Raw genomic sequence first — 24,575 nt, forward strand, 5'->3', positions numbered from 1 at the left:
GTTGCAGAGGGGAATCGTCTACTGCCGTGACCTGAATGGGGGGACTCACTGGAGTGAGAGGAATACCCAACTCCTGAGCAAATTCAGTGTTCATAAAATTAGCCGCTGAGCCCGAATCAATAAAAGCCTCAGTGGCTACAGACTTATTATCCCATGTAATCGTACAGGGGAGAAGCAATCTTTTCTCTTTTTGGGGTGAGAATGGCGTGCCTAGGGTGTCACCCCCCACTACTCCTAGGCAGACTCGTTTCCCGGCTTGTTCGGGCAGTTTCGCTCGACCAATCTGCATTGGTTCGGGCGGAGGCAAGGCCGGAGAGGTTGAGACAGGCGGATAAGGTGTTACTAGGGGAGTAGCGGATGGTGCCGCGTACGAAGTCACCCTGACACGGTGACTGCCCCTAGCCTGCCTCTGATGACGTAGCCTGCGATCAACTCGAATGGCCGATGATATGGCCTGATCAACTGTCTTGGGCTCAGGTACAGTTAACATTAGGTCGGAGACCTCCTCCGATAACCCAGACAGGAAGTAATCTATCAGGGCAAAGTTGTCAAATCTAGCGGTGACGGACCACCTACGGAATTCTGCCGCGTAATCCTCGACCGACCCTCTGCCTTGGCGCAAAAGTTTGAGCTTCCGCTCAGAGGTTGCCGCAAGGTCAGGGTCGTCGTATATCACGGCCATAGCCTTAAAAAATTCCTCAACTGAGGTCAGAGCTGTATCTGTGGGAGGCAGATTGTATGCCCAGGTCTGGGAGTCACCGGTTAACAATGTTTTAATAAAAATGACCCGTTGGGTCTCAGTCCACGATGATCGGGGTCTCAATTCGAAATATGACAACACTCTACTCCTAAAATTCCGAAAGTCAGACTTGTGGCCGGAAAACTTATCAGGTACGGGCATACGTATGTCATCACTAGGAGGGGATCGCACCGAATCAACTGACGTCTGAAGGGTTTGCACAGAGCCCTTAAGAGCATCAATTAAGGCTTTGTGCTGGCCCAGTGCTTGATGGATGTTATCCACCGAAGTGGCAAGCACAGACAGAGGGTCAGCTTGTGCGTCCATCAGTATTTTTGGACTGGCGTTCTGTAACGATCGGTGAAGCACAGAGAGGATCTGATTACCAGTGATCTGCAGAATCACTGGGAATACAGATGTATACCAGATTATACGTGATCTGCAGTATCACTGATAATCCGATATACTGGCTAACCTCTGTTCACCTGAGTAGAGTGTAGTGTTTGGTGTAACAGTAACACTTTGAGGACTAGGCCTCAGTGCAGCAAGGAGTACTGCACAGATTCCTTCCGCAGACCTGAGCTCTCCAAGACGGGAGGAGTCAGACTGACGGTAGGAAGGACAGACTGAAAGTAACCTTCAGGAGGAAGGATCACTAACAGAGCGAGGAACCGCCTCTAACAGTAAGGTCGGTTCTCGAGGTCAGACAAGCCAGGTCGTACACACACGGACAGATAAAGTACAAGATCAGAAGGCAAAGGCGGAGTCAAAGTACAGGCAGGGTTCAGCAACGGGGTATCAGAAATATCGGGGTACAAAATCAGGAGGCAGAAGCAGAGTCAAGGAACGAGCCGGGGTTCGGCAACAGAGTATCAGAAATATCGAGGTGCCAGATCAGAGTTCAGGAGGATAGTCAAGGCAGGCAAAAGTCATAACAGATAATCACAATCAAACTAGTACTTTAGCTATCAACAGAATCTAGCTAAGTGTAGGATTACAGCTCCAGCTGGCCCCGGCACACTTGCGGATCTGACTACGGATCTGGGTGCTCCCACATATGTGATCGCACGCCAGACAAAGAGCAAGTGAACAACCAGCAGTATATATACTCTAGGACCTTTCCAGGATCTCCCTAATTGCTGGTCCAATGGGAGCAGTGGAATTTGTCAGCTGACCCAGCTGGTCAGCCGACACCCTTCTAACTGCTATTTAAACTCTGCCTCTGTACTCGCGCGCGTGTAAGTCTGAATCTTGGTGGACTATCAGTCCCAGCCACACCAGTACTGTTTTGCAATGTATCCGGTGAACTGAGTGCGGGAGCCGCCTCCAATGCGGATTCCGCCGTTCCCAATGCGGATTCCGCCGCTCTGCCTAAGCGGCATGCAGCGTTTTTTCTGTGACGCCATGCTGGACGCGGAAACAGCCGCCTCACCTTGAGAGATAGCGGCTTTTCCGCGTTTCATCACAGTACTGTCAAAATTATTCTGAGTATTTCTTACTTGCTGGTTGCTCAAAAGGCATTTTATTGGTATGGTGTGAAAATATCACCTGCCCTAAGAGATAACTCAGGGGAAAAAGTGAATTGAATAAGGGCCTGTGGCCAATATGCAATTCACTTTCTCCTGAGTGTTCATCAAGGAGATACCGTAATTTTCCAACCGTAAGACGCAATGGACCATAAGACACACCTAGATTTAGAAGGCAAAAATCAGAGAAAAAAAATATATTAAAGCTGGTGGGACCAGGGTGCAGGGGCATCTTGTGGATCTTCTCCCCTAAATAACTATGTCCCCCTTGTAACTCTTGTGTACCCCCATGTCCTACTCTGTCCCCCTTCTGTTTCCTTCTGTCCCCGTTTCCTCATCTGTCCCCCTGTTCTTCTCTGTCTCCTTGTGTCCCGTCTGTGCCCTCCTCTGTCCGTCTGTGCCCTCCTCTGTCCCTCTGTGTCCTCCTCTGTACCTCTGTGTCCTCCTCTGTCCCTCTGTGTCCTCCTCTGTCCCTCTGTGTCCTCCTCTGTGTCCTCCTCTGTCTCTCTGTGTCCTCCTCTGTCTCTCTGTGTCCTCCTCCGTCCCTCTGTGCCCTCCTCTGTCCCTCTGTCCTTCCTCTGTCCCTCTGTGTCCTTCTCTGTCCCTCTGTGTGACTCCTCTGTCCCTCTGTGTCCTCCTCTGTCCCTTTTTTTTTCCTCCTCCTGTGTTCCCAGACATGTAGAAGTGCATACCTGCAGAGGTCTGCTGCCACCAGTCACTGCTATTGTGACTTGGCAGCTGACCAGGGTGTTCAGTAAGCCAGCACCTATTCAGTAGCAGACCTTGTGCAAGACTCCCTAACACTGCTACTGCCAGTAGAGTTTGCCCTGGTTGCTGCAGCTCTGGCGCTTTGAGTCCGCCAGGCGAAAAACTTGATATAAATGTTCTGTGCCTTGTCTTGCTCCCTCCCTCCATCCCTCTCTCCGCTGAACAGACACATCTCCCTGGCAAAAGCTCAGTAACTTCAGCAGAAAAGGAGGGGGCAGGTTGAGGGTACAGGCAAAGAGATTCTTGCTGGCAACTGGCAGTGATTACATTTGCCGATTAGCCAGAGATAAGCAAGCCTGTACTGCTCTCTGCTGTGAAAGTGAATGGTTTTACACACAGGAAACAATTGGGAATGCTATCAAATGTTGTTTTATGTACCTAGGAGTAGTGTTGGGCGAACACCTAGATGTTCGGGTTCGCGAACGTTCGCCGAACATCGCCACGATGTTCGGGTATTCGCGCCGAACTCCAAACATAATGGAAGTCAATGGGGACCCGAACTTTCGTGCTTTGTAAAGCCTCCTTACATGCTACATACCCCAAATTTACAGGGTATGTGCACATTGGGAGTGGGTACAAGAGGAAAATTTTTTTTAGCAAAAAGCGCTTATAGTTTTTGAGAAAATCAATTTTAAAGTTTCAAAGGGAAAACTGTCTTTTAAATGCGGGAAATGTCGTGTTTCTTTGCACAGGTAACATGCTCTTTGTCGCCATGCAGTCATAAATGTAATACATATAAGAGGTTCCAGGAAAAGGGACCGGTAACGCTAACCCAGCAGCAGCACACGTGATGGAACAGGAGGAGGGTGGCGCAGGAGGAGAAGGCCACGCTTTGAGACACAACAACAACCCAGGCCTTGCATGAGGACAAGAAGCGTGCGGATAGCAATTTGCATTTTGTCGCCATGCAGTCATAAATGTAATACAGATGAGAGGTTCAATAAACAGGGACCGGAAACGCTAACCCATCACAGATGTTCATTGTTCATGTTACTTGGTTGGGGTCCGGGAGTGTTGCGTAGTCGTTTCCAATCCAGGATTGATTCATTTTAATTTGAGTCAGACGGTCTGCATTTTCTGTGGAGAGGCGGATACCCCGATCTGTGACGATGCCTCCGGCAGCACTGAAACAGCGTTCCGACATAACGCTGGCTGCCGGGCAAGCCAGCACCTCTATTGCGTACATTGCCAGTTTGTGCCAGGTGTCTAGCTTCAATACCCAATAGTTGAAGGGTGCAGATGGATTGTTCAACACAGCTATGCCATCTGACATGTAGTCCTTGACCATCTTCTCCAGGCGATCGGTGTTGGAGGTGGATCTGCACGCTTGCTGTTCTGTGTGCTGCTGCATGGGTGTCAGAAAATGTTCCCACTCCAAGGACACTGCCGATACCATTCCCTTTTGGGCACTAGCTGCGGCTTGTGTTGTTTGCTGCCCTCCTGGTCGTCCTGGGTTTGCGGAAGTCAGTCTGTCGGCGTACAACTGGCTAGAGGAGGGGGAGGATGTCAATCTCCTCTCTAAAGTCTCCACAAGGGCCTGCTGGTATTCTTCCATTTTGACCTGTCTGACTCTTTCTTCAAGCAGTTTTGGAACATTGTGTTTGTAACGTGGATCCAGAAGGGTATAAACCCAGTAATTGGTGTTGTCCAGAATGCACACAATACGTGGGTCGCGTTCAATGCAGTCCTAGGCCGAAGAGGTCATAGCCTAGGGTCACAAAAACCTGTTTATTTGTGCAATTTCAATGGTAGTGATGCTGACGTACATAAATCTCAGCCATGGCCGTTAGCAACGTCTGAATTTCACGAAATGTCTCATGCAGGTAGAAGACATATTGTTAGACTTGGATTCCAAAGATGGGGTCCCTACATCTCTGCAAACCAGAGTTACAGGGGTCCAAAATTGGTAAAATCCCCCATAGGCTTTCATTGCCTCCCTATTTCACTTTCCAAAATCTCACATCTTTTCAAAGGGCAATTGCTCAGCAGTGGCAAATTTTCTAGCATTGTAGGGACCCTTAGGGGGAACATGACTGGTGAGTTTCGGGCCCCTAGGCCGAAGAGGTCATAGCCTAGGGTCACAAAAACCTGTTTATTTGGGCAATTTCAATGGTAGTGATGGTGACGTACATAAATCTCAGCCATAGCCGTTAGCAACGTCTGAATTTCACGAAATGTCTCATGCAGGTAGAAGACATATTGTTAGACTTGGATTCCAAAGATGGGGTCCCTACATCTCTGCAAACCAGAGTTACAGGGGTCCAAAATTGGTAAAATCCCCCATAGGCTTTCATTGCCTCCCTATTTCACTTTCCAAAATCTCACATCTTTTCAAAGGGCAATTGCTCAGCAGTGGCAAATTTTCTAGCATTGTAGGGACCCTTAGGGGGAACATGACTGGTGAGTTTTGGGCCCCTAGGCCGAAGAGGTCATAGCCTAGGGTCACAAAAACCTGTTTATTTGGGCAATTTCAATGGTGGCGAGTCTGACGTACATAAATCGCAGCAATGGCCGTTAGCAACGTCTGAATCTCACGAAATGTCTCATGCAGGTAGAAGACATATTGTTAGACTTGGATTCCAAAGATGGGGTCTCTACATCTCTGCAAACCAGAGTTACAGGGCTCCAAAATTGGTAAAAATGATGAGGCATTGCACAATGAGGTGATAACTAATGAAACTTACGATTTCTTGAAAGTTATCCATCCAATAACCCCTACCTTTTATGCTCTCCCTAAAGTGCATAAGAGATTATCGAATCCACCTGGACGTCCAATCGTATCGGGCTGTGGTTCTTTAACTGCACAAATTAGTGTTTACATAGACAAGCATTTACAACCTCACGTGCAGTCCCTCCCATCTTATATAAGGGACACTTCCCATTTTTTGAAAACTATAGATGGCGTGCAGGTCCCACCTGGCACTCTGCTCGCCGCTTTAGATGTCGAGATGTCGAGGCCCTATACTCGTGTATACCACACGAACTTGGCCTTCGGGCAGTCGGTGGTTTCCTCGCCGAGTTGGGCCTGGAATCGGCAATACATAACCGATTTCTTTTGACGTTACTTAAATTTTTATTAACAAACAACATTTTCGTTTTTGATGGCGACCACTACCTCCAGGTGCAGGGTGCTGCGATGGGGACGACCTGTGCCCCCTCGTATGCTAACCTGTACCTGGGGGAGTGGGAACGGGAGTTGTTCGCAGACGAGGCCCTCTCAATGTACCTGTGCCGGATTTTGGTCTGGCACAGGTACATTGATGATATCTTCGTACTGTGGACCGGTAACCGGACGGATTTGATCAAGTTCGTGGAATGTATAAATGTGAATTGTCGCAATCTTAGATTCACAATGAATTGTGATCATTGCACAATCCCGTTCCTGGACCTTCGCGTTAACTGCGATGGGTCGGGCTTAATCAGTACAGAGTTGTACAGGAAGGAGACATCCACAAACGCCTTGTTAAAGGCAGATAGTTGCCACCCTAAACATACAATTAAGGGTATCCCTGTGGGCCAATACCTAAGGGTTCGACGCAACTGTACTAGTGTTGAATCCTTCAAACAAGAGGCTGGTCGGTTGCGGGCGCGTTTCCAGGCACGGGGCTATGAAGATGGAACCCTTAAAAGGGCCTATCAAAGAGCACTGAGCAGCGACAGAGATAAATTACTTAATTCAAATAGGGTGGCGGGGTCTGGACAACAGCAGACCAGATTCTGCACCCGCTTTTGTATGCAACATGGGGAAATCACACGGATTTTGGACAAATACTGGTACATGTTGTGTAATGATTCGCGGTTGTCTCCTTTTGTTCCACCACGACCCAATATTACATTCAGGAGGGCCCCTTCTTTGAGGGACATGCTGGTTAATGGCCACTTTTGGGACACCTCGAGACCACATTGTCGGGTCTTTGGCACTTATACCTGTGGAGGGTGTAGTTTCTGTAGATTTATGCATGTGGGGGCATCTGTGGTGCTCCCGGACGGTAGGCAGTGGAGACTTTCGCATTTTGTGAATTGTACCACTAAATTTGTGGTTTATTTACTCTTATGCCCCTGTGGGGCGTTTTACGTTGGAAAAACTACACGTGAGCTTAGAGAGCGTATCTCGGAGCACGTGCAAAGTATAAAGAATGTGAACTCCACTGCACCCGTCGGGGTGCACTTCAGACAGTGCCACAGTGGCGACCCTAGGGGACTTAAATTTGTGGGCATTGACCGCATTCACGGTTCAATAAGAGGAGGCAATCTTGATAGACTGCTTTGCCAAAGGGAATGCCGATGGATATTTAACCTAAAGGCTACCTCCCCACCAGGGTTGAATGAAATGGAGGGCTTTGCCCCCTTTCTTCCACTATAGATGGATTGTAGGCAACCTTGTGATCGGGCAGGTGGACACCTGCCTGCTCTCACTGTGTGCGGGGTTCACTTCTCCTTGTCTCTGGCTATGCTGACCTCCCGCTGTGTCTGATTGCACGGCTTCACCTCCAAACATCCCACACTAATATTGGGAATGTTTGGCATTTGTGCCGATTTTTGATGAGCTACTGTTTTGATAGCTTTTCTCTGTTAACAAGTTTGTTTTTACTTGGGGTTATAATTGCAGAATCTATAAAATAAGACTATAGTAAGTTGTTGAACCGTTTTTTGTATGTATGCATGTGTGCTGCTATATGTGTTTAAATTGAGGCTGTGGCTCTGTTACCTCCTGTCGCTCGCCCGTTGAGGCATCCGCCCTGTCTGACTCCATTTGGGCATTTGGTTGCCGTGGAGATCTGGGGGCGTGGTTGCCTCTGACGCCGATAACGCGAGGCTCCTGTCGCCCTCCCTCCCGCTGGCCGCGGTTTGTGGGCGGATATGTGGCGTGCGATGGGCGGCTCGCCTTGTCCGGCGTGGAACGTTTGGCCATGCGCGCTTCCTGGTGCTCCCTCCGTCCGCCGTAGTGCTGTGGGCGGAAGTGGTGCATGGTGGGGGGGCTCGCATTGGCCGGCGTTAGGCTGGCGATGTATGGAGGGGCGGAGTCCGCAGCAGGTTATTTCTGATAGGGCAGGTCAGCTGTTAAAAACAGCTGACAGCTGATCACGGTGAGCCACGCCTCCTGAGGAAACGAGCAGTAGCTCGTGAAACATGTCGGGGCTATGAAAGGCATCATCGTCTGTCTACCTGGCCTCCCGACCACCCTACCTCACTGGACCCGGCACCTTTCGAGCATGTCTCTGCTCTCAGGCATAGAAGGAAGCACTTGGTCCATTTGGCAGCTTGCAAAGGGACATTTACAACAAACATGGTGAGCGGCCTATTCCATTTTCTGCCAGCAAACACTGGAATTACAGGTGTACAAACTCGTCTTTCTGAACTGTTTTGCTCATCTGGGCTCTCACTGATGAACACTGCTTTGATGCCCTAATATGCTATGCTTATCATGATGAAAAGCTTACATGCGGAGTTATTGCTTATTAATCCATGCTGCTGACTTTGGCTGTATGCCACTGCTACTAATACTTCTGATGCTACATTGATTCCTGCATGTTACTGCTACCAATGCTTCTGATGCTACATTGATTCCTGCTTAGTTACGCATCGCTTACAGCTGTGTCCTGTACTGTGATTAACAGACTGTCTGTTGTTGTTTGGAATCCTAATTGAGAGACCGCATAAGAGACTGCATATACAATACATTACTCTGTTTGCCGGCCACAATCACCATCTTGCTACCTATTGGCGTTCCAGATCTGTATATGTGATCAATGAGGTTGCAACCTAGAGAGATATAACAACGTGTCGTTGCATTTGGAGCTTCATTTGCATTGCAGTGTGTATGGGGATGAGTGTTGAGTCTATTGTATGAGTTACCGGGGTCTATAAGGGTGGAGGTTGGGGTACAAGGCTAGACGTTTTAAGAGATAATGTTTTTTGATATAATAAAGATTTATATTACTTTTACAAAACATTTTTGTGTAAATTGCTTTATTGGTGTGTACCATTCACCGTTTTCTTTCCTTCCTACCTGTTTTTGTCGCTCCAAAATTGGTAAAATCCCCCATAGGCTTTCATTGGGCCTACTATTTACCGTTCCAAAATCTCACACCATTTCAAAGGGCAATGGCTCAGCAGTGGCAAAACTCACCAGTCATGATCCCCCTAAGAGTCCCTACAATGCTAGAAAATTTGGTACTGCTGAGCCATTGCCCTTTGAAAAGATGTGAGATTTTTGAAAGTGAAATAGGGAGGCAATGAAAGCCTATGGGGGATTTTACCAATTTTGGACCCCTGTAACTCTGGTTTGCAGAGATGTAGGGACCCCATCTTTGGAATCCAAGTCTAACAATATGTCTTCTACCTGCATGAGACATTTCGTGAAATTCAGAAGTTGCTAACGGCCATGGCTGAGATTTATGTACGTCACCATCACTACCATTGAAATTGCCCAAATAAACAGGTTTTTGTGACCCTAGGCTATGACCTCTTCGGCCTAGGGGCCCGAAACTCACCAGTCATGTTCCCCCTAAGGGTCCCTACAATGCTAGAAAATTTGCCACTGCTGAGCAATTGCCCTTTGAAAAGATGTGAGATTTTGGAAAGTGAAATAGGGAGGCAATGAAAGCCTATGGGGGATTTTACCAATTTTGGACCCCTGTAACTCTGGTTTGCAGAGATGTAGGGACCCCATCTTTGGAATCCAAGTCTAACAATATGTCTTCTACCTGCATGAGACATTTCGTGAAATTCAGACGTTGCTAACGGCCATGGCTGAGATTTATGTACGTCAGCATCACTACCATTGAAATTGCCCAAATAAACAGGTTTTTGTGACCCTAGGCTATGACCTCTTCGGCCTAGGACTGCATTGAACGCGACCCACGCATTGTGCGCATTCTGGACAACACCAATTACTGGGTTTATACCCTTCTGGATCCACGGTACAAACACAATGTTCCAAAACTGCTTGAAGAAAGAGTCAGACAGGTAAAAATGGAAGAATACCAGCAGGCCCTTGTGGAGACTTTAGAGAGGAGATTGACATCCTCCCCCTCCTCTAGCCAGTTGTACGCCGACAGACTGACTTCCGCAAACCCAGGACGACCAGGAGGGCAGTAAACAACACAAGCCGCAGCTAGTGCCCAAAAGGGAATGGCAGGGCCGGGCCGAGGCATAGGCTGGAGAGGCTCCAGCCTCAGGGCGCAGTGTAGGAGGGGGCGCACAATTCATTCAGCTGTCATTCCTAATTGTGTTTGAAGCAGAAATAAATAAGAAAAGGGGATACATAGCAGTGACTGCAAGCCAGATAACTAGATATTAAGGTGTTAGGGAGGTTGTGGGCCCTGTGGCACCTCTTAGTCTAATAGCAATCAGTGTGTGACGGCTAGGGTGGGAGGGATGGAGGGGCGCACTTTGCTGTCTCAGCCTTGGGTGCTGGAGGACCTTGTCCCGTCTCTGGGGAATGGTATCGGCAGTGTCCTTGGAGTGGGAAAATTTTCTGACACCCATGCAGCAGCACACAGAACAGCAAGCGTGCAGATCCACCTCCAACACCGATCGCCTGGAGAAGATGGTCAAGGACTACATGTCAGATGGCATAGTTGTGTTGAACAATCCATCTGCACCCTTCAACTATTGGGTATCGAAGCTAGACACCTGGCACAAACTGGCAATGTACGCAATAGAGGTGCTGGCTTGCCCGGCAGCCAGCGTTATGTCGGAACGCTGTTTCAGTGCTGGCGGAGGCATCGTCACAGATCGGCGTATCCGCCTCTCCACAGAAAATGCAGACCGTCTGACTCAAATTAAAATGAATCAATCCTGGATTGGAAACGACTACGCAACACTCCCAGACCCCAACCAAGTAACATGAACAATGAACATCTGTGATGGGTTAGCGTTTCTGGTCCCTGTTTATTGAACCTCTCATCTGTATTACATTTATGACTGCATGGCGACAAAATGCAAATTGCTATCCGCACGCTTCTTGTCCTCATGCAAGGCCTGGGTTGTTGTGTCTCAAAGTGTGGCCTTCTCCTCCTGCGCCACCCTCCTCCTGTTCCATCACGTGTGCTGCTGCTGGGTTAGCGTTACCGGTCCCTTTTCCTGGAACCTCTTATATGTATTACATTTATGACTGCATGCCGACAAAAAGCATGTTACCTGTGCAAAGAAAACAGACATTTCCCGCATTTAAAAGACAGTTTTCCCTTTCAAACTTTAAAATCGATTTTCTCAAAAACTATAAGCTCTTTTTGCTAATTTTTTTCCCTCTTGTACCCACTCCAAATGTGCACATACCCTGTAAATTTGGGGTATGTAGCATGTAAGGAGGCTTTACAAAGCACGAAAGTTCGGGTCCCCATTGACTTCCATTATGTTCGGAGTTCGGCTCGAACACCCGAACATCGCGGCCATGTTCGGCCCGAACCCGAACATCTAGATGTTCGCCCAACATTACACGTGACCCGTTCGGCCAATCACAGCGCTAGCCGAACGTTCAGGTAACGTTCGGCCATGCGCTCTTAGTTCGGCCATATGGTGTTCGGCCAAACTCGATCATCACCCGAACAGTGGCGAACACTGTTCGCCCAACACTACCTAGGAGTAGTTACTGATATTTTAGTTTTGGATTATAATCCCACTTTAAAGGAAACCTAAAATGGAGGATTAGCAATAAAATATACATACCTGGGGCTATCTCCAGTCCCCTCTCCATTCGTCCCTAAATTGGCCCTGGAAAGTCCTTCGGTCCGGGGCCAACTGCGCATGTGTGGCCCAGCTGTGTGGAACACTCCCACCACATTCACATCGCCGAGAGCGTTCTGCGCCTATGTAGTACTACTACTACGCAAGTGCAGAACGCTCCCAGCAGTGAGAGCGGGACAGGGGAGCGCGCCTGGCCGGACTGCACATGCACCGACTTGCCCTGACTGACGGATTTTCCGGGGTCAGTTGCGGGCGAACAGAGGGCACAGTGGGAGCGATCAGGCTGGAGGGACCTGGAGGAAGCCACAGGTATGTCAATTTAATTGGTAATCACCCATCTCTGGTACACTTTGAAGCACCCCTGACCAATAGCTGGTACACTTTGAAGCACCCCTGACAGTGGCTGGTCTCACCTCCTGTTGTGTAGCGCAGTTTCCATCCTCGGTTCTCTCCGTAGTCATCAGTCTGGAACACAAGGTCCACCTCGTGGCTGTGTGTCTCCAGCATTCCAGGAGATCTCCGGCCACAATAACTGCCCAGCAGTGTCCCACCTGCAAAAACCTGACAGCACACATATGGGGGAGTCACATTACGGTACAAACATATACACATTATATGTATCATGTGTTATCAGAGCTCAGTACTCTGTAGCATGGATATACTGTATATGAGGACCATACTAGGATCTAGTGGAGCTTCTTATATTGTCCATTGATCCGCTGACAAATTTGTTCTCTCTTTATACGTTCTTATAATGTATTTGTTATAATGTACATGTGCCTATGAGGAGTAATTGTGAAACAAGCAGTGCTCTTCCTACTGAGGTGAAGACACACATACATACACACAGCAGAGTTCTTCCTTAACTGGGCTTGTTTTCCCACTTTGTAACACCTTCTTCAATGCAACCAGATGTCCACAAATATGTTGATAAGAGGATAAAGATTATAAGAAACCACATCTATTGCACACTTTGTTTGAATAATAGTTTCAGCCTGAAACTATTATGCAAACAAAGTGTACAATATATATCTTGTGAAAAATTGTCAAGATTAGGTGATGCCCTTTTGGAAGGATCAATTTTTACTTCTTGGAAACGTTTTGATATAGAAATCATTAAAATGGAGTTTTTCGCATTTTTGAGATAATAAAGTTGGACATTTATATATATATATTTTTTTGTGGTTTCTTATGATCTTTAACCTCTTATCAACATATACGGCATGTGATTATCGAGTGTGGTGGACTACTTGTATGGGGATTTGCATGCGTTACGAAATACTTTTCTCCCAACTATTCTATAAGCCAGATCAGACGCTCAGTTGCCCCGGGGGCGGATCAGTGAATTATGGCGCACAGCGCCTATGCATAAAAATGACGCCGCATTAAAAAGATACGCTTATTGCTATTTATTGTTAGTACTGCATAATAATGGCGCACAGGGAAAAAAGAAGGAAAATGGCACACAGTAACGTTATTTATCAATAATGCCGTTCATATGCCAAACAGCAGACGTTATTGCGCACAGTAACGTTATTTATCAATAGCGCCCTACATATGCCAAACTGCAGACGTTATTGTGCACAGTAACGTTATTTATCAATAGCGCCCTACATAAGCCAAACAGCAGACGTTATTGTGCACAGTAACGTTATTTATCAATAGTGCCGTTCATATACCAAACAGCAGGCGTTATTGTGCACAGTAATGTTATTTAGCAATAGCGCCCTACATAAGCCAAACTGTAGAAGTTATTTAACTACAAAACAGTGAATGGATTTAATGTAATCCTGTCAAGGTTAGGGTTAGGCACCACCAGGGGAGATTTAGGGTTAGGCACCACCAGGGGGGTCTTAGGGTTAGGCACCACCAGGGGGGTCTTAGGGTTAGGCACCACCAGGGCGGTGGTTAGGGTTAGGCACCACCAGGGGGGTCTTAGGGTTAGGAACCACCAGGGCGGTGGTTAGGGTTAGGCACCACCAGGGGGGTGGTTAGGGTTATGCACCACCAGGGGGGTGGTTAGGGTTAGGCACCACCAGGGGGGTGGTTAGGGTTAGGCACCACCAGGGGGGGTCTTAGGGTTAGGGATAGGTACAGAGAGGGTTCTGTGTGTTGAAGCTAAATAACAATAAGGCTTTAACGTTAAATAGCGATAAGCATCAAACGGATTAGCAGCAACACCGTGCGCCATTATTTGCAGGCGCCATTTTCAGATGGACCCCCAGGGGGAGCTTTAGAACATTCCTAAGCAAGGTTTACTACTACAGATAACATTCCGCTCCAAAGGTGTAACTATAGGGGAGCAGCCCCTCAGTTGTAGTGGGACTCCTTCAAGTGTAGCTTTACAAATGTTTATTGCCCCAGACACATATCGAATACACATTTTTAGCAAGCTTGTTTTTCAGAAATCCATGGGACCTATCTTTTTATGGCTGGCATTATGTCTGTGGGATCTTTTGGAGCGAACCCAACTGTTTCTGGTATATCCAAATAAAATTTGTTTCAAAAGGACCTCCTTTTGTGTTTCAGAAGACATTTTATCATGTTAAGTAATTATAGCTAAAGAAGTTGCCTGTAATATTGACAAAACATCTAGAATACAAAACTTGTCCAGTGAAATCCATTTTTCTTGACAGAATAGTGATAGATGTACTGTGTATGCTAAGTATATGGCACAGTTCTCTCTACCTGATCTGCACATTAGTAAGGAAAGGTGAGGTCACCTTCAGAATGTCGTAGGGGCAGCCTCCTGCCTGCTGCTCATCCACATCAAAGAATTCCAGGAAGCTGAGGGTGATGTTGAGGTTCTCTACCACTCGGACGCGGTAGTTGCAGCGGAGGTCTTCAGGGTACGTGTGGGGATATCTTGGACTGTTGATTATCCCTGCCTTCTCTGTGAAAAGCACCTGGCTGCATTCTGCTGGAAGAGGAACCAAACAGACACTGAAATCTCGATGTTGAGTCTTGTCATTATGATGTTTAGTCTGACTGGAGACATAGTGTCAAGTGGACCATGACAATGGTGCTCTGGAGATTCAGAAGCACAATGTAATTTGGGATTGTTGAAAATCACACACTAACATGTAGGAATCCAAAGGTACACTGATATGTGGGTGTCCCAAAGCAACTGCATCTGCATATTGACATGTGGTTGTCATCAAATAATGATAAACTGAAGCTTGGAAATCTACAACAATGGCACAGTGACATTTGGGGCCCAGCCCCAGACAAGGATACTTAAGAATCAGAACAAAACAAGAACATACTGGCACTAGGTGACCCAGGACAATGACACACTAACACTGAGGTCCCAAACAAATAACATACAAACATTGGTAGGTACCAGAACAAGGACACAGTGACACAAGGGTGTCCCAGAACAATGACACGCTGACATTTGGATGTCTCAAAGCAATGACACACTGGCAATTGGGGGTGCCAAAGCAATGACACATTGACACTTGGGAGTCCTGGAACAATACGCTGACACTTGGATGTCCCAAAACAATGGCACACTGACACTTGAGGGTCCAAAAACCATGACAAATTGACACCAGAGTATTATAAATTATAGCTGTTACCTTTTGAACAGAGATTTTCAAGGTAAACAATCAGTTGTTAAGTCTGCTGGCCCGCTACTTTGTACCGATACATACTTAGGACCTCAAGCACCTTAGAAGCCTACCTACTTCCTGTGCAGTGATGTTCAAATCCGGATCCGGGAGACACCCGGATAGTTGCTATCCGGATACCTCCCAGTAAACCTGTGCAGGGTGGACTGGGGGGGGGGTCAATCTTACCTGTCTGCCGTCTTTTTCGTCCATCCCTGGTGCCTCCCACGATGCGTTCCATGCGGCGGTCAAGTGACTACAAACACTTCCTCATTCCGAGTTGAAGGAGGAAGTGTTTGTAGTCACGTCATGCGCGTGGACCGCATCGTGGGAGGCGCCAGGGACAGACGAAGAAGACGTCAGACAGGTAAGATTGACCCCCCCTGCCCACCCCGCACAGGTTTACTGGGAGATATCCGGATAGCAACTATCCGGGTGTCTCCTGGATCCGGATTTGAGCATCACTATTCCTGTGTGAACTACAAGTTCTGTCTCCTTCTGTAGATATACAATATATTCTGTAATTCAGGGATGCTGGGAATCGTAGTCTGGCATCTACTGTACTTTTTTCTTTGGGTGTTACCGAATTGGCCCTCCCACCAGCTTTATCTGGAGAGGAGACTAGTGATACAGCAAGTGAGAGCGTGTGCAGAAAGTGATACAGTCATTTTTAAAGGACAATTCTGCATCAGTGGTAGCGCTACCTTCCCAGTGATAGCTACTGTCAGCCTGCTGGTGGTTAGATTGTTGTCCAGCAAGCTGGAAAATCTCAATGCATGGCGAGGCTCAGAGGAGTTTATGGCATAACTTACATTTGCAGGATTTCTTGTCGCTCTGTAGCTCGTATCCCGGGCGGCAGGAGCAGCTGAAGCCTCCAATGTAGTTGTTGCAGAAATGTTGGCATGGAGGGGTCCAGGTACCATCACTATCATGGGGGGGAGTACACTCATTGTTGTCTAGTGGGGGTAACAGAGCATACATGCTGACAAATGAGAAACATGAAAACACTAGTAATACACAAGGGAAGAGAAGATACACAGGGAAGTAATTGTTCCTTAAATCTGTCTGTACATGCAGCCAGTGGTGGCTCCAGGATTTTTTTTTGGGGGGGGGGGGGGGTTGGGGGTGCTATGCAGGTGCTGGACCAATTTCTGGGGTAGCACCCAAAAAATGGGTGTGACATGACCAGATGAGGGCGGAGCTAACTGTAATTTAAAGTGAACCCGAGGTGAGAGTGATATGGAGGCTGCAATATTTATTTCCTTTTTTTTTTTTAAATAAAGTTTTCTTAAAATTTTTATGAACAAAACAGTAGTAAAAACAGTAATGAGCATAGGTAAGAACAGTAAACAGTAACGTTGAGGATTTACAAGGTCAGAAGTATAACACAGATATCAGTTCTTGTAAGTTTAACACGTCCAAGTAGCACAGTACATCTTTAGCCTAAGACAATTTATCTAAAATGTTAGAGAGAAATACTTGGGTTGACCGTATACAAGTTTAGTAGGCATTTTGGAGTCCTATTTATTTCCTTTGAAACAATACTAGTTGCCTGGCAGCCCTGCTGATCTATTTGGCTGCAGTAGTGAACTGAATTACACCAGAAACAAGCATGCAGATAATCTTGTCAGTTCTGACAATATTGTCAGAAACCCCTGACCTGCTGTATGCTTGTTCAGGGTCTATGGTTGAAAGAATTAGAGGCAGAGGACCAGCACGGCAGCCAGGCAAATGGTATTGCTTATAAGGAGATAAATATGGCAGCCTCAATATTATTCTCACCTCGGGTTCCCTTTAAAAGTGCAACGCAAAGACAGTGGGCCCAAGTTTTGGTGACCCTTTCCCCAGAAAATTCACATAATTGTGCAGGTTTTCTCAAGAAAATACACATAATGTGAGCAGATTTGCCCAGAAAATACGTTCAATCATGTGGCAAATTTACCAGAAAACATGTTCAATCATGCGGCAGATTTGACCAGAAAATAGTTCAATCATGTCGGCAGATTTGACTAGAAAATATGTGCAATCATGTGGCAGATTTGACCAGAAAATACGTTCAATCATGTCGGCAATTTGACCAGAAAATATGTGCAATCATGTCGGCAGATTTGACCAGGAAATACATTTAATCGTGGCAGATTTGACCAGAAAATAGTTCAATCATGTGGCAGATTTAACCAGAAAATACGTGCAATCATGTCGGCAGATTTGACCAGAAAATATGTGCAATCATGTTGCAGATTTGACCAGAAAATACGTGCAATCATGTGGCAGACCTGACCAGCAAATACACCTGCTAATATAAATTAAAAAAAAAAAACATTTACTCACCTGCAACAGACCTCCTGTCCTGGCTTCCGCTTGCGCGCAGCTCCCATGATCCTTCCTCTGCAGCCAGCAACTGAAACTCCTGTGCTGAGAGCAGAGCTACAGGAAAATGGCGCCCGAAGCCCTGCACTGCAGACTGAAAGTCTCCAGAGCAGGGCTTCGGATGCCATTTTACTGTAGCCCTGCTCTGCCACTGCCGGAGCTGCGGGCTGCTGCTGCCGGTGAACTGACACGGCGTCTATTAGATGCCGAAAGTCAGTTCATGCTGGGGGGTGCTTGGAGAAATGTAGGAGTTGCTTTAGCCCCCAAAGGACCCCCCTGGCACCGCCACTGCATACAGCAATCTTATCAGGGCCAGATACCTCCTTAGGGTACAGTAGGCTTGTGCCTATAGATATCACTATTGGAGTGCAGGGGGCAGGCCCGAGACTTCTTGCAGCCTGTCGCAAACATTGAGAGGATGCGCTCTAGTACAGCCCAGAAATATTAGGAAGACAGATCTACCTACAATAATATTGGAAAACTAGAGATACCCCCCCCCCCCCACCCCCCAGTATGAGGTAGCCTGAGGTATCTTGCTGCTGGTTTCTGGTGCAGCCACTTAGCGTTTGACTCCTCAAATTGTACGATTTAGGTGGCTTCATGGTAGATGGATTAATGTGATGGATTGGTTGCTACCAGGGGTTCCATCACATCAATGCTTAGTGCAGACAAATGTCACACTATCAGAATGGATATGTTTGAAAGTGCTGACTGTCATAGTGAGGTGAAGTGAAGAAAAAAAATAAACTAAATGAACAACTGGTTTGCTAGGAATATGGCTCACAAATGTTTGCCAGACCTGTCTAGAGCACCACCACCACTAATAGTGCATGTGTGAATCTCTGTAGAGGTGGTTCAACCCTGAACTGAGCCTTGGTTTACATGCTTTTAGTCATGTTTTATGTGCAATGCTGTGACATTGCACATGTCCCACTCACAGCACCATCCTCATCGTCCAGCACCCCCCTGTGGTCCCTGCTCTGCTCAGTCATAATATTCGACTCAGTGGAATGTCGATTATAGGGGGGGGTTAGGCAGTGGCAGTCCCCCTTCTCTCAGGCCGTGCCTAGGAATGCCCCTTTTACCCCCCGTTTGTGGTTCCCAATATTACTGTACTGTACTGCGCATGGTAGAGACCGTGTGGGAGATGTGCCACGGGAGATGTGTCTACACGGGGCGTCCCCGTAACAGATGTAGTCCACAACCGAAGCCTCCCACCTGAATGCTTCCTAATTTATGCAGTTCCTGCTAGATTTGGTATGGCAGGCAAAGCGTGTATGACAGTACACCTGATTGACTGACTGCCGCCTGCTGACCAGATAAAGGTAGGAAATTGCATTAGCTGGGAGTGAGCAAATTTGTGTGTGTTGCAGTTAGCATTCAGTTTAGAGGCAGTGTGGGTGAATCCCTGGGAGTGAGAGGTCCAGGGCCCGCCTGCACTTCCCTCTAGGTATCACATGGTGGTTTGGGGGCCCCAGCCAGTGAGAGAGACTGGGGCCCCGGGCTGTCGTGCAAACCAATGTGTGTGATTTTAAATTTCCTTTTTGCAGCTTCCAGGATGCTTTTGACAGGTGAGTGGTTAGGGAGGGGACCGTGTGGGAGATGTGCCTACACGGGGCATCCCTGTAACAGATGTAATCCACGATTACATCCAACCGAAGCCTCCCACCTGAATGCTACCTAATTTATGCAATTCCTGCTAGATTTGGTATGTCAGGCAAAGGATGTATGACAGTACACCTGATTGGCTAACTGGCGCCTGCTGACCAGATAAAGGTAGGAAATTGCTTTAGCTGGGGGTAAGCAAATTTGTGTGTGTTGCACTTCGCATGACCTTTGCATGCAAGCTGTTACAGGAAACTAACATCCCCCTCCAGTGGTAGACAGGTCATATATGCTCGGTGTGTATTATATCCCACAAGTGGGGCTTGCACTCTTTTGCAGGTAGGCACTTGCCTGTTTTTAAGTAGCGCTGTTCATTTCCTTGCTAAGTACTGCGCATGACCTGCCAGCTTTGAGGGGGTTGCTGCTGCTGACTAGAGGGTTGTGGAAGTACGGTGTGGGCACAGGATGACTGCAGGGGGCTCCAAGACGCCCCAGGTAAGTTCTACTGGTTTTTTTTTAGACTTAAAATGACAGAGTCTGGGGGGTATTAGGGTTTAATACTTACCTATTCTGGTATCTTCACTCCAGGTAGGTTATTACCTTCAGAGATGCAGCCATGGTGATTTTTTTTCAGGCTCTGGCCACTTCCATCTGTGGTGCCGCGGCCCGCCACAAGCTCAGCAGCCACTGCCTAATTGGTGGCTTCCTAGCTGGAATAGGGCCGTGGCAATGTAGGCAAAGGTTTCCAAAAAACTTCAGCAGACCTCAGAAGACTTCATCATTAAGACACAGCTTGTCATTTTTATCAGAGGTACTCTTGGCTGCCTCAGCTCTGTGTCCTACTGATTGATGTGCTGAAGGAACATAGGTGAATCCCTACGCCACCTACCTACAGCTTGGTAATATGCCTGGAATCCTTGGTAAAACATGCTATCCTCGTAATCTTCAGTGATTAACTCAGAGTGAAATTCAATCTCCATCTGACTGCCTGTGGAGACAAAACTTCTGTGGCCTGGGTGAGACCTGTATCTCCGGTGACCACAGAACCGTCCCAGTTCCTTGTCGTCAGCCGAGACCTGCAAGAAGGAGAAGACGGTAAAGTACTCCAGAGAAGAAAATGTCAAGCTTAAAGAGAATCTGTATTGTTAAAATCACACAAAAGTAAGCATACCAGTGCGTTAGGGGACATCTCCTATTACCCTCTGTCACAATTTCGCCGCTCCCCGCCGCATTAAAAGTGGTTAAAAACAGTTTTAAAAAGTTTGTTTATAAACAAACAAAATGGCCACCAAAACAGGAAGTAGGTTGATGTACAGTATGTCCACACATAGAAAATACATTCATACACAAGCAGGCTGTATACAGCCTTCCTTTTGAATCTCAAGAGATCATTTGTGTGTTTCTTTCCCCCTGCATCTCTCATGCACTTAAGTTTCCGGCTGCTCTTTTCTTCCTGCAAACAGCTTTTTCCCTTGTCTGTAATTCCTCACTATGTGAATGCCCAGCCAGCTCAGAGGACGATTTATCCAGCTTGTAAAAGATAAGAGAGAAGAGAGAAGCTGCTCTAATCTAAATAACACACAGGCAGTGTGCATAGAAGGGCCTGGAAGGGGGAGTTCATAGCAGAACCACAACACTGAAGAACTTGGCAGCCTTCCAGACACAGGCCTGACAAGTCTGACAAGAGAGAGATAAGTTGATTTATTACAGAGACTGTGATAGTACAAAGTGCTGCAGTAAGCCAGAACACATTAGAATAGCTTTTGGAACTTGTAGGATGATAAAAAACAGGATGCAATTTTTGTTACGGAGTCTCTTTAAAGTGAACCAGAGACGAAGCACCCTCGTGTATGTTACCATATATATCAGTGGGAACATTAGAGAAAACACCTACCCTGCTCTCCGTTTCATCCTCACTGCTAAAAGTTTCTGTTATCAGCTGTGATAAGAATCCCCAACTGAGCATTCAGTCTAGCTTTGCCAGGAATGATTATAGCTGAGTCATTATAGCAGAGCCACAAGGGGGCAGGCTTGGGCTTGAAAAGACACCAGAGAAAACAGACTCAGCTATAATCATTCCGTAGCAAAGCTAGACTGAGTGCTCAGTCGGGGATTCTTATCAGAGGTGATAACAGTCAGATTAAACAGAGAACAATGAAACAAAGATCAGATTAGGTGTTTACTGTCATGTTCCCACTGATTTATAAGGTAAAATACATGAGGGTGCTTCGTCTCTGGTTCTGTTTAATGTACAGTTTTCTGGTTGAGCTTGATGCATAGTTCCTACTGTCCTCCTTTCGGAGGGACAGTCCCTCTTTGAGATCCCAGGTCCATCTTACCCTCTTTCTTCCTCATTTGTCCCTCTTTCAGGATTGTCGTAAAGATCTGTGTAAATATATGTATTTTTCTATTGGAAAAAATGTGTTTAACTGACTCAAATTAATGTATTTCTTATTTTCAAGTAATAGATGGGATCAGTGTGGTTTGAATGATAAAACTAGATATTTTGATTCTAAATTCTTTTTGATATGCATGGTTAGGGTTGTGGTGGGGGCATGGTTAGAGGTGTGGAAGTGTAGTGTCCTAAAGTGTCCCTCTTTCTTATCTCAAAAAGATGGGACAGACCCTGATTTACCTCACAGGAGCCTATAGGCACAGATGTCCTAGCACCTTAGACTGTACCCTCCATAAACCTACAAACCTCCACCAAACTGCACTGCAAGTGTGCTGGCTGGCCCAGCTGTCACTTCTCCCTTACTTCTCTTGCCCGTCAAAGGTAGCATCAGGTGCCCCTTAGTATTAGGTAGCCAGAGGTGCCTTCAATATTAAGTAGCTAGAGGTACCCCCAAGTATTAGGTAGCTAGAAGAACCTCAGTATTAAGTGGCTAGACATGCCCCAACCAGAGGCGTAACTAGAAATCATAGGGCCCCCCCTCACTTTCTGCACAGGTATACAGATGCATTGTTGTTCAAATGGCTAGTGCACACTTGAATGTGTTTTCCCCATGCAGATAAAAACACAGCAGTGAAGCACAGCACACATTTTCTCTATCCATTACATTAGTTTCTGTGATTAAACATGCATATTTTCACACATACAGACATACATGGTGTGCAGAAAACACATACAGAAAACCAACAGACAAGTGTGCTCCCAGCCTCAGCTTATTGCACTCACTCTGTCCACCTCTGATGGAGCAGAACTTGGTCTTCAGACTTCTCCAGCATCACTACAGAGCACAGCACTTGGTGAAGGGTAGAGAGGTTGGGGGCTGGGTGTTGTACACTGAATAGGGACTGTCTACAAATCTTTGTTTACAAAACTCTGAATGATTCCTTTTCAGTGGTTGAGCAGATGCAGTCATTAGAACAATTGTGCAGAGTGCAGAAAGGTTTTTTCTCCCCGTGCCCTTAGTTGTCAGTCTCTCAGGATAGGGAAAACAGACTTCTCCCTTCATGGGGCCCCCTGCTGCTTTTGGGCCCCCCTGCATCTGCATCCCTTGCAGGGTCTATTGTTACGCACCTGGCCCCAACTGAAGGGAAATTTTGTCAGTGAAAAGCAGAGAACTTGGTGAGTAACCTCTTATTTACACTCTCATCAGGACTCTGCATAGGGGAGGAGAGAGGGAGGTGTCACAGACCGCAAGGGCCGATCCGTGATTGCGTTAATCGCTTCAGGTTCAGAAACTTCGTCTCACTGTCAATTTGCCCAATAGATGCCCATATGTAGATTCGCGATCTACGAACCGACTAGCCGAGAGCAGTGTTCTGACTCCAAATTTAACACACACATAGAATTCCATATTATATACAGTACTTATGGTATAATGTAGAGGACTGCGTGTTTAGTTTAAAATGGTGGTATGTTTTATAGAGACTGTGATCACTGACTGCTGCTGCTGTATAGAGACTGCAATCACTGACTGCTGCTGCTGTATAGAGTGTGATCACTGACTGCTGCTGTATAGAGACTGTGATCACTGACTGCTGCTGTATAGAGAATGTGATCACTGATTGCTGCTGCTGTATAGAGACTGGGATCACTGACTGCTGCTGCTGTATAGAGTGTGATCACTGACTGCTGCTGTATAGAGTGTGATCACTGATTGCTGCTGTATAGAGACTGTAATCACTGACTGCTGCTGCTGTATAGAGACTGCGATCACTGACTGCTGCTGCTGTATAGAGACTGGGATCACTGACTCCTGCTGCTGTATAGAGTGTGATCACTGACTGCTGCGGTATAGAGTGTGATCACTGACTGCTGCTGTATAGAGACTGTGATCACTGACTGCTTCTGCTGCTGTATAGAGACTGTGATCAATGACTGCTGCTGTATAGAGACTGTGATCACTGACTGCTGCTGCTGTGTAGGGTGTGATCACTTACTGCTGCTGTATAGAGTGTGATCACTGACTGCTGCTGTATAGAGTGTGATCACTGACTGCTGCTGTATAGAGACTGTGATCACTGACTGCTGCTGTAGAGACTGTGATCACTGATTGCTGCTGTATAGAGACTATGATCAATGACTGCTGCTGCTGTATACAGACTGGGATCACTGACTGTTGCTGTACAGAGACTGTTATCACTGACTGCTGCTGTACAGAGACTGTTATCAATTGCTGCTGCCGTACATATTCTGTTATCACTGGCTGCTGCTGTACAGAGACTGTTATCACTGGCTGCTGACATACAGAGACTGTTATCACTGGCTGCTGACATACAGAGACTGTTATCACTGGTTGCTGCTGTACTGAGACTCGTGATTCCTGATTGCGGTTATTACAGCGATTGTGGCCATGATTGCTGCTATACAGAGATTGCTGCTACTATTATTGACCGTTGACTGTAAGTGTATATGATACCTTGACGTAGTCAGATGTACACCTCTCAGAGGGTTTAATGCCAAACACCTGGAATGTAAAGGAGATGTGGTACCCGTCAGGCACAGCGATGTGAAAGGTGCTGTGATAATTGTTTGGATACGTCTCGGGGTAATCAGGGGATGTGATGAATCCACAAAGCTTTCTGTCCTCAGAAGAAGAGGAAACACCTCCAAGAAACAGGAACACCAGAATGAACCTGCAGAAGAAAGCCAACGTTTTGCACTGAATGTATGGAGACAAGATAGGTCATCTTACTGCAGACAGGTAGCCATACATCAGGCAACTTGGCGGCCAATCGACTATCTGATTCGATTATAATCGGATTAAAATCGGTGCAGCCAAATGCATGCCCGATTGACAATGTGACCAATTTCAG

At 46.8% G+C, this 24,575-nt stretch overlaps 1 protein-coding gene across 1 annotated transcript in view; it reads right to left on the minus strand.

Annotated features, from left to right (window-relative positions):
- LOC137533963 (complement C1r-B subcomponent-like) overlaps nucleotides 1-24,575 on the minus strand; it is a 57,640-nt gene that overhangs the window by 14,469 nt on the left and 18,596 nt on the right. The window contains exons 2-6 of the mRNA XM_068255292.1: nucleotides 24,179-24,395; nucleotides 20,200-20,386; nucleotides 16,148-16,291; nucleotides 14,448-14,644; nucleotides 12,138-12,285 (exon numbers count right to left, since the gene is read on the minus strand). Coding sequence (XP_068111393.1) covers nucleotides 12,138-12,285; nucleotides 14,448-14,644; nucleotides 16,148-16,291; nucleotides 20,200-20,386; nucleotides 24,179-24,395 — 893 coding nt within the window. The remainder of the gene's footprint in view (nucleotides 1-12,137; nucleotides 12,286-14,447; nucleotides 14,645-16,147; nucleotides 16,292-20,199; nucleotides 20,387-24,178; nucleotides 24,396-24,575) is intronic.

This window comes from Hyperolius riggenbachi, chromosome 10, assembly GCF_040937935.1.
Source record: "Hyperolius riggenbachi isolate aHypRig1 chromosome 10, aHypRig1.pri, whole genome shotgun sequence".
In the NCBI taxonomy this organism is placed as follows: Eukaryota; Metazoa; Chordata; class Amphibia; order Anura; family Hyperoliidae; genus Hyperolius; species Hyperolius riggenbachi.